The sequence below is a fragment of the Homarus americanus genome, unplaced genomic scaffold, assembly GCF_018991925.1.
Source record: "Homarus americanus isolate GMGI-L3 unplaced genomic scaffold, GMGI_Hamer_2.0 scaffold41027, whole genome shotgun sequence".
NCBI lineage: Eukaryota > Metazoa > Arthropoda > Malacostraca > Decapoda > Nephropidae > Homarus > Homarus americanus.
This window is the reverse complement of record NW_024745073.1, coordinates 4,978,566-4,989,931: the sequence shown is the minus strand read 5'-3', so window position 1 is coordinate 4,989,931 and position 11,366 is coordinate 4,978,566. Positions and strand designations below refer to the sequence as shown.

General features: G+C 34.7%; 1 protein-coding gene across 8 annotated transcripts in view; it reads right to left on the bottom strand.

Annotated features, from left to right (window-relative positions):
- Positions 1-4,244: 4,244 nt before the first annotated feature.
- LOC121878318 (eukaryotic translation initiation factor 4 gamma 2-like) overlaps positions 4,245-11,366 on the bottom strand; it is a 37,090-nt gene continuing 29,968 nt past the window's right edge. For all 8 annotated transcript variants that reach the window (XM_042384433.1, XM_042384436.1, XM_042384437.1 and 5 more), the window contains 3 exons: positions 9,181-9,367; positions 5,852-5,973; positions 4,245-5,419 (listed from right to left, as the gene is read on the bottom strand). In XM_042384433.1, the coding sequence (XP_042240367.1) occupies positions 5,354-5,419; positions 5,852-5,973; positions 9,181-9,367 (375 nt within the window). In that variant the 3' untranslated portion in view covers positions 4,245-5,353. The remainder of the gene's footprint in view (positions 5,420-5,851; positions 5,974-9,180; positions 9,368-11,366) is intronic.

The following is an 11,366-nucleotide window of genomic DNA, read 5'->3' as shown; positions in this document are numbered from 1 at the left end:
AATCCTTCATCCGTATTAATGAAATATTCTCATGTACTACTTGTGCACCGGAACCTGAGAAGTTAAGAAATGTGTCCGCCAAACATTAGAAAACGCAATTTTTCTCGGTCAGCACCCACCTCCTACTCCACAAAGAATGAAAAACTTAAAAGATTCCTCCCTCCCTCCCGCCTAAAAAAAATTTACTCTCCTTTGTAGAAAAATATCGTCTAGTCCAGTGGTTCTCAACCTTGTTTGCCCCATGCACCCCTTTCACCATATGTCAGAATGTCATTCCCCCCTCCTTTCCAAGATTGTCTGCCTCAAAAAGTGCATTCCAAATAATATGCATATAATACTGAAAATCCTTTATTTTTTCCATATTAGTATCAGTTTTCCCCCCCCCCTGAAAACCTGAGGGGGGAAATTCCCCCCTGGTTGAGAACCCCTGGTCTAGTCGATTTACCTCACTTTTAACCTAACATGCAGAGAACTAAACGACAACATAATACACATTAAAAATATCCATTCATATGAGGCTGTTTGTGTTTTGCAAAACTGTAGGATTTCATTGCAAATAATTGTCTTGTGTACTTAAAAGGCTTGCTAGGTGACAAATTTTCGTAAAATTTATGATTACCAATTTTCAAATAAAAAAAAATAATTAAAAGGGGTGCAGAAGTTTTAAGGAAATTATTTTTCTCGGTCTAGAAAACAATCTCAAGATCTCATATGGACAATACCTTTTGCAAACAGCATCATGCACTGCGAGCTTTATATATTGTTTTACCGTGCATTTATGCAATATACAGTAGTTTCTCAGATGGTACACATGACTCCTTCATCCCATTGGGACATGTGATACGCCTCCTTACTGTTGATAGGACTTTACTTTTTTTTTACGCGCATTAGCCCACTCGGGCACAGGTCACATCAGGACCTGGGGGGTTAAAAGATAATAATAATAATAATAATAATAACAATAAATGCATAAATAAACATTATAATAAATAAAATAGTAATAAAAATAATAACCATAAATAATACAAAAATAAAACAAATGAATCAAAAGTGAGAAACGACATACATTATGGGTGTTGTGTTACCAGTAAAAGAAACAATTGAGATCCTGCAATTGTATTTGAGGCAGAAAGTCAGATCAGCAAACTGGGACTTGGTCACTTTATGCATCCTAGGTGAAATAAGTTGATGTGGCATCTTCAGGTGATCTCTGTGCACGACACCAGCCGACCAACCCTTCTCTGCTCCATTGTAAATCTAACGATCTGTATTTGAAAGTTTACTTTGTGAATACAAGATTCTTCGTAAAAAAAAATAAGACATTAGTCATGAGTAAACTGATGCACTATTTCCTTTTATTAATTAGTTTGAACGTTTGAAAATAAGTCGTCATACTGTATATTTATAATGCGACCCAGTGTCAACCTAGCAAAGATGATTACCAGTGATTTTGTAAAGATCCCGTTACTCTCAATTCAAAATCAAGAATTTTGAACGGCAAATATTTCTAACACGGAAAAAAAATATTTCCCAATTTTCTAGATTATCCATATAGCCTCACAACTATGTACAGCCTCGTTCAAGATTCTTCAAACGCTGTTGGAGAACGCTGGCCACTCAAGGCCGTTTGTTCTATGTACGTCAATAAAATTATGAATAAATGTAAGTGATGGCGATTGGTTACTAAGTAGTTCCCGTTGCTTAATTTGCTGGTTGGGCTTTGTTGTTTTGTATTATATTATACTGTAGTGGATTCCTCCCCTTCAAACGCCGTTTGTCGCCGACTAGCCGACCCTCGAATTCCCCAGTGTATGCCTCGTGGTCTAGGTTAGCAACCAGCGCCGCCTTACATGACTGAGGTCAACTATTAAGCCACGCCTACCCAGGGCCGGATTCAGGAGTGGGCAAAGTGGGCAGCTGCCCAGGGGCCTCCACATATCAGGGCTGGTCGACTTAAAACCACATGAATGACTCCTGTCATGTCTCACTTTTGTGTGTGTTGGGAATTTGTACACTCAATAAATATACAGTTAATTAAAAATTTCGCAATGTTCTAATTTCCTCAATATAACTGCATATGGCTACAAACTTCTCCAAAGAAGTGTTCAAATTTCAAAAATTTCCCGGGGGGGCTTACAACGCCCCCCGGAACTCCCAGATGTTTAGGCTCGCTTCACTTGCCACCCCACCCTCTTGGGTAGTTATAATGAGGGAAGCCTCCACAGAGAGGCTGCCCATGGGCCTCCACAGGTCTAAATCCGGCACTGCGCCTACCTCCGCTGAAGATGTCTTGAATAAAGACGAAAGCTTAGGTGCTCCGTTGTTTCCCTTTTCCCGTGTGATTTTATCAAGATATATATATATATATATATATATATATATATATATATATATATATATATATATATATATATATATATATGCAAGTAAATCACTGTAGGTGCGCGTGATCTAGGTATATGCTGATAACCACAAGGAAAGAAGAAAACACGAAGTTCCCAAGCGCTTTCGTGTAATTCACATCTTCAGGGGTGAGTACAGACTAAGGAGAAGTACAAAACAAGGTGTATATATACAGAGGGGGTGAGATCAGGTCCACAATGGTCAGGTATTTTTAACCAGGTGAGGTTGGGTCACCTTACCCTCTGACCTGTCTACCGACCGTTGCGGTGCTTTTTAAAGATTAGTATGGTCATTACCTAATACCAGACCATTGTGGACCTGATCTCACCCTCCTCTGTATATATACACCTTGTTTTGTACTTCTCTTAGTCTGTACTCACCCCTGAAGATGTGAATTACACGAAAGCGCTTGGGAACTTCGTGTTTTCTTCTTTCCTTGTGGTTATCAGCATATATATATATATATATATATATATATATATATATATATATATATATATATTAATGTAATTTTTCACACTTGCATGGGTTAGCCCCGATTAACCGAGGGCAACTACTGGGTAAAACCAGAACAGGCCCCCCCCCCCTCCCCAAATGCAAACCCAGGTTGCCAGACCAGAAATAACAGCAATGCTCAAGCAATATGCACAGTTCTGGTGACCCAACTGCCATCAGGTATGTTGATGCAGTTTTATGCCCAAATGCCCTTCATAACACCATCCCATAGGGTGGGAACAGCTGGCAAGGCAGAATAACTCCCAAGGTAATCAGACTACCCTACAAAGTATAATACTGTAATATCAAACATCTTCATCTCTGGTATTTAAAAAATATGAATCAACTAGTGTTTCAGATATGACTTCACTGCTACTGCTGTATGAAATCTGGCCAGTTATTCTCTAAGTTTATGTTTCAAAGAACTAAAAAATCTAAATACCATACCCCATAGTCGAGCAAACACAGCTTTTAAGACCACTAAGTTGTTCGCCCTCCGTGCTTTACTGTTGTCCCTCGTTTAGCTTGTAACCGCCATGAATACCAATGGAAGACTTCACACTCTTACAAGCATTAATAATACAACTTCTGATATGAGAATTTGTGGGAATGATTCAAGATTTTGGTGCTTTGCTAAGCAGGGCAGATCATAAAGGGTTTTAAGAGGTTCGTAAAGACAACTCGTGAATACTATAAAGCTTTAACTTTGGTAAAAAGAACAAAATTCCTTATCACATGCAGATGACGATGCCTACCCAATTTTGTGAGAACAGGATTTCTAATTTTCTAGTTATTGTTGACAAGAAAACATAAAACAGAAAAGCCCTTCACGTACGGGTCTCAATGGAAACAAGTGTAAATGGACCAACAACTGTCAATCAATACCAATCATGAACTAAAATTTTTGACATCCCAAGTAAAATCTAGTAAATACTCTCTAGTTATTGATATAACATAAGATTATCATTAACACTAAATACTATACAGTGCATACTACACAAATTCTTGTAGACAGGAGTCTCTCAGCCACACCTAACAAATACATACCCTAATTCTCCCAAGGAGCAGGGCGATGAGAACAATATAGCAGCACATTTAGTACAGAAGGTGAAAGAGGATTATTACTGCAGTGTTGGAAAAAGACAAGGAGACTAAAATTGGGTAATACCCATTGAGTATAAGGGGGATGGGTTGTCAAGAAAAGCACCAAATGTTACAAAATATGTTAGTTTATACATTGTACATGAAATACATGGTCAAAGGCATGAAACATTTCTTAGTGCAACAGTCTGACAATTGTCACAATTACAATTTGTAAAAAAAAAAAAAAAAGGAATAAAACAGAATTTCAGAGTGATGTTTATTGGTCAGTGCTACAGCCGCAGGCAATGACAGCGAAGTAGTGAAAAAGGACATCCAAACTCCAAGGCTACTAATTATGGAATGATTTACTCAGTCACTCTATGCCTAAAAGTGTTGAAGAGACATTTTACCCAGGTTGATGGGAATCCTGAAAACTGAAAATCTTGGGTTTAACCCAAAGGCTGAAAGACCCTATTGTTGAACCAAAAACACTCCTACACAGGATGGAAATATTCTTGATTAAAAATTGATCATACACACTTCCTTCTGTTACACTTACGCACGTGCTTAATATTCGAGTACAAAACGAATCAACCATCTAACATCATAATTCTCATAAATAAGAGATGTAACCTCCAGTCCACCATATTCAACTTCATCTAATGTATAACATGTATTTGGTAAAAGAAAATAGGGAAAATAAAGCTATAGAGTACATAAAAATAACAATGTCACAAAGGTTTAAAAACAGTTAAATATTTAAGTGCTTACTAAATATGTTACTATAAACATCTAGTGATGACATAGCTTGAGAAGCAATAAATGGATTACAAGAGATTATGTAGCAACTTCATACAACACTAAGGCATCGTTTCAGTTTTATAGGATAATTTTCCTGTTTTTTTTGGTAAGTCTTTTTTTTACACAACTTTTCATTAGCATTTGACATACTGTTTTGAGAACACTTTGGTGTTAACCAAAAATTCCAAAATCTTGAGCCACCAATGGCTAAAACTCACTGTTTTCCACTGCCTTACTCCAAATCCAGCTTCATACTGCCTATGTATAGTTACCTTATCCCACAGCACTTATTAAAGCCTTGTTCCCAGGAGTTCTGACCGTCTCTGCCTCTACAGGCACACACAACAGCAGCAACAGGAGAGAATAATAGGATTAAATACCCATGAAGCTTAGAAACAAGACAGTCTCCTCAGAGCAAGGGTTCAATTTCATCCATTGTTTTCATTTCATTTAACTTGTAAATTAGCTGTATCATATCCCAGCAATCTCTTCAATTTGTCTGTAACAATCTCTCAACATATTCACTATCATTATTCCTTGTTCGTCTATCAATTAAACTTTGATGACTTCATTAGGCATCCTCCTCCTCTTCATCATCCTCTTCTGTTTCCTGCAGCCAAGTAAGCCATTGATTCACCTGAAAATAAAACAAATTAAATTATATACATATTGATAAAACCAATGTAGTCCTAAAACATAGGTTTTCAGAAAAGGTAACAATTACAAATATTTGTGATAATTTTAACCAACTTTCTGAATATCACACCAGAAACAGCTTGTAAAAAGCGACAAATCTTAAATGTGCCCTGACTGGCGCCTGATTACCAAGTTGGAGACTATAAATTGATGCTCTTCAGACAAAACAGTTGCTCTCGGATGCAGCATATAAAGCTTCACACTGAGTGATGGTCTAGCTCCCAATTGAAGCCTTACAACTTCATTTCCGAATATATAGTTATGACAGACTATAAAGTGTCCACAATGAAAATCCTACAATATAGCTAATCAAGGTGAAGATAACTGCACCCCAGCCAGTTTCCACTGTCTGGTAACTCTTGATCAAACTCACCTGGAATAGTGCCTTTCCTTTACCAAGGTAGTCCTGGCTCAAGTCTTCCTTCCAGGTCAGGAAGGCATCCTCTTCTATTATTTCCAAGTCATACAAATTCACAAACCACCTTAGCAGCATGCCTGTTTAGGAGAAAATAAAATTAAAAGAAATTGGCAAAAAAAATAAATAAATAACTATGAAATTAATAATTAAACTGTACTCCACCTATAGATCTTGTTTGATCTCAAACAGAAGGTGCCAATCAGTAATAATCAACAAAATCTATTAATTACAATTTTAATAGTGTGTGTACAAATGAGCACAGAGATGATTTCTGGGGAAGAGCATAGTGGAGCAACAGGTCATCCATGTTTGGGGGCCTTGTGGAAAGGGACTGTCAAAGCAGAATATACCATATTTGTAAGTCAGTGAAATTTTATATTTTTCATTCAAAAAAATTTGACCTCAATTGTAAGCCACACCTTGAAGTTGAACTATCACTAACCCTTTGGCTTTAGATAGTGTGAAATGATTCTACTGTTGAATATGATAAAAACAAAATAAAGTACAGTACAATTGACCCTTTCTATTCGCAGGGGCTAGGTTCCACAAACCTCCACGAATGATCAAAATCCACAGACAGTATTAGAAGCCATAGTATATGTCTGGGAAACTTTAGTCACCCATAAACTGTATTGTATTTTACTATGTTTTTCTTTAAATACACATACAATGGTGAAAAACATTAATAAATCAATGAAATCTACTTATAACAAAATACAATACTGTGTGTGTGTCTCTCTATATATATATATATATATATATATATATATATATATATATATATATATATATATATATATATATATATATATATATATATATATATATATATAGACACATACACACAGAGTATTACCCCGTTTTACACGGTTTCGTGCATCTACTCACATACGCGGTGAAGTATAATTTTTTTAGTTTTTTATTTAGCTCATAAAATTCATACAAATTACCAGGCCAGAATATAATTTACATTGCTGGAATTCTTACAATATGATGATCATTTTGAATATAAACATCATGGATTTTGCATTAGACATACAAATTTTAGATCTAATGTAATAACTTGGTTTACACAAGGCAAATATTTTATCTTTTATGCAAAATATATGAAGTTTACATTCAAAATATTCCCTGACCTGCAAGGAATCCAGAAATGTCAATTATATTATCCTAAGTTTAGTCTGAGGTATTATTTATTACTAAACGTTAAAATCTAGTTTTTTCACCCAACATTTCTCTGGTAGGGTGGGAAGGTGGGTGGGGTTGGGACCGACCGACCCAGCTGGCGAGTGTAGAGGAGGCAAGGTGGGGTACTTTGATTGACAGATAGTGTCGTGAAGAATATTTTTTTTTTATTAACTGAAGATATTTGTTTTAGCTCATAAAATTCATACAAATTACTCAACCAGAATATAATTTCTATTGCTGGAATTCTTACAATATGATGATCATTTTGAATATAAACATCATGGATTTTGCATTAGACATACAAATTTTAGATCTAATGTAATAATTTGGTTTACACAAAGCAAATATTTTATCTTTTGTGCAAATATATGAAGTTTACATTCAAAATATTCCCTGACCTGCAAGGAATCCAGAAATGTCAATTATATTATCCTAACTTTAGTCTGAGGTATTATTTATTACTAAACGTTAAAATCTAGTGTTTTCACCCAACATTTCTCAGAGTAGGAGCTAGTGAGCTGGGAAGAGGGATTTGAGTCCATTATTTGAATGGACATTAACCTGGCGACTGTATTTCTCTTAAATATTAATTGTGTGAGCATACCATCATAAAATTTAGATGTTATTTTTACTACAACATAGGTATTGTGTCGGAAAAAGTGGAGTTTGGGGGTCGGGCCAGTCTCTATTGGAATTAATCCCATATGTTCTGTTGTTCACTTTACACGGTACCCTGTGGGTTCAATTGACCGCGTAAATCGGGGTACTACTGTGTGTGTGTGTATATATATATATATATATATATATATATATATATATATATATATATATATATATATATATATATATATATATATATATATATATATATATATATATATATAGAGAGAGAGAGAGGTGAACTGAACCAGTTTGTACTTTGTTTGAAATACTGGAGTCAACCCACAAACACAACGATATATGGTACTTTCATTCAGTTTCCTTTGAATATGGCATACAGTCTCTCCTCGACTTACGACGGTGTTCCGTCCCGACGACCAGGACGTAAGTCGAATTGGTTGTAAGTAAAAAAATAATAGAAATTCTAAAATGGGTGTCTATTTTTCTTCTGAGCACCATGAGAACTCTCACTTTTACGCTTGCCAGCCATTTTAAAGGGAATTACAAAAAAAGATTTGGCAGTACACAGCGCGATCACTGACACCGGGACTCAAAAATACGTAATGTGAAAAATATTTTATACGACCATGGCTGTCGTATGTCCGGGTTGTCATAAGTCGAGGAGAGACTGTATATGCATTGCTGGAAAACATTAATAAACCAATGAAATCATAAAATATACTTTACAAGAAGTACAATGTAAGAAAAAAATGAGGTGTAAAGGAAATTGTGTGTGAGGGATCTAAAGCGGGTGGCTGGCTGAATTTTATCAGAAATTTCCCAACCCCCTTACAACAACATGCAATTTCACCATAATTTGCACAATATTTGGGTTCTTTTGGTGTCGGTTAATAAAACATTATTGTAATATAATTTTTCCAGGAGAGAACACACACACACACACATATATATATATATATATATATATATATATATATATATATATATATATATATATATATATATATATATATATATATATATATATATATATATATATATATATATATATATATATATATGCTGATAACCACAAGGAAAGAAGAAAACACGAAGTTCCCAAGCGCTTTCGTGTAATTCACATCTTCAGGTGAGAGTTATCAGCATATACCTAGATCACGCGCACCTACAGTGATTTACTTGCATATATATATATATAGTTAGTTACTAAGTTTGCTTACATACAGAATGCAAACAGCTGAGCAGCCAGCAAGCCCTGGCCAGAATTAAGAACACACTTCCCTTCATTCAATATTATTCCCTTTTTTACTGCTAGTCATAGTTTATAAGTCAACAGGTGTATTTACTCCAATGCGTTTGATGTTTAGTGTTCAGAAAATGTTCTATAATGACACACAAAACAATTAAGTGGCTTATAAACGAGCATTTGCAAATAGTGGAGTATGATGAACATCACTGAACACTGTAATACTAACCCTTGGGAAAATTGTGAGTGTACGTGAAGACCTGCAATGCATATACAGCAGTGACCTGAAGGGGAAGATGTTCATGTAGAAAAGCCTGTAACACAGGCTTAAACTTGGCTAAAAGTTCTTGTTCTTGTTCAGTAATCAACTTCTCAGGGATGACTGTTGGGTCAGATCCAGGAGCCAATGTGGTTTCCTGGAATCATCATAACAAGGACATTAAAAACTTAATCATTCAAACACTTAAACAGAAACTTCTTAAAACTAAGCATGATTCCTATGAAGTGTTATCTATAGAGGCCCCCCCAAATTCTTGGGTTAGGTTCTCAAGATGGTCGCGAATCGCCAAATCCGCAAATAACATTTTTACTTATGTACAAAGAAATGTATACTGTACTCGCTTCATGTATTTGCCCTTAGGACAATTATTTCTTTTACCTGTATTGTACATACGCGTGTGTGTGTGTAGAGACACAAATAAATAATAAGGGGAAAATACTCAATCAGATAAAATTAATAAAAATGTGACGGTCTACCCTCACGTCTGTGCTTTATTTAAAGCACAGACTTGAGGGTACTCACACTTTTAATAATTTTGTTTCTGAGCAAGGACTTGAGAGTAGACTCGTATTTGAGTAATTTTTTCCTAATTATTTGCCAGAGTATTTTTCCCATTATTATTTATTTGTTTTTCTAATTATTTACGAGAGTATTTTTCCCATTTTTATTTATTTGTTTTTCTGATTATTTGTGAGAGTATTTTTCCCATTATTATGTATTTGTATGTGTGTCTACACACACATTTACAGTACAGGTGAAGAAAATTACTGTCTCTAGAAAGAATGGCTCCCTGACCCAGCTGCAAAAATGATGGCAACTTTAAAACTACCACAGACATTCTTGGATACTTCCAGAGTGTCATCCGCGAATAATAGAGGACCGCTAAATAAAAATCCGCAAATTTGGGGGACCCCCTGTACTCTGTGGATCAGAAAATCTAGGAATGCCAATTTACAATCACTTTCTAATTCCATTCTGAATTTGATTAAAGGAGCTAAGTTATTAAGTAGTGGTAGAAAATCTTATTAAATTATCACTGCATGACCAAGGACATACATCATCTACATAACTAAACCAAACTGTTTTGTTCAGTCATATGAGATAAAAATCATTGTACTGGCTGCACTAATGCCTCCTCAATCTTACCATTTAATTCAATTATCAGTAGGAACAACATTGAGTTTAGTCTCATTAAACATATTGAAGTTGTTAATAAGAATATGAGTAATGTCATGTACAAATTGGATAATTTTGTCAATTTTGTCATTAAGAAGATTTGTAATCAGGTAATAGGATTGGGTAACTATTTCAGTGACCTGAATATTGTGGACACCTGATGGCCCCAAGGACTTAATCTCACTCCTTTATTGTATGTAATGGCCTTGTTAATAACTACTCCACAGTCTGTACTCATCCGTGAAGGTGTGCATACACAAAAGCTCCTGGGAACTTGTGTTTTCCTCTTTCCTGTGGTTCAAAGTCCGCGTGTTATATGGACTAAAAATGAAGTGTATGTATGTATGTGTGTGTGTGTATATATATATATATATATATATATATATATATATATATATATATATATATATATATATATATATATATATATATATATATATATATATATATATATATATATATATATATATATATATATATATATATATATATATATATATATATATATATATGTATATATATATATACACGTATATATATATATATATATATATATACATATATATATATATATATATATATATATATATATATATATATATATATATATATATATATATATATATATATATATATATATATATATATATATATATATATATACACTTCATTTTTAGTCCATATCACACGGACCACGAACTCGAACATATATTCTATCGTCCGCACCTCAATGATCGCAAAATGCCCCGACAACAACTTACGATAACGGGCAGTTTCCCAATGAGGTTCACGGCGCCATCAGCTCGATGAACAGGCTTTGTGTGAAATATAACAGTCTAGGACTGCTTTTAGTGTCCTTGTGGGCTAGCCAGTAAGCGTTCCCTAGCTCCACCCAGTAGGTCGAGGGTTCGATTCCTTGCTGGTTAGGTCGTAGATTTTATATATATATATATATATAT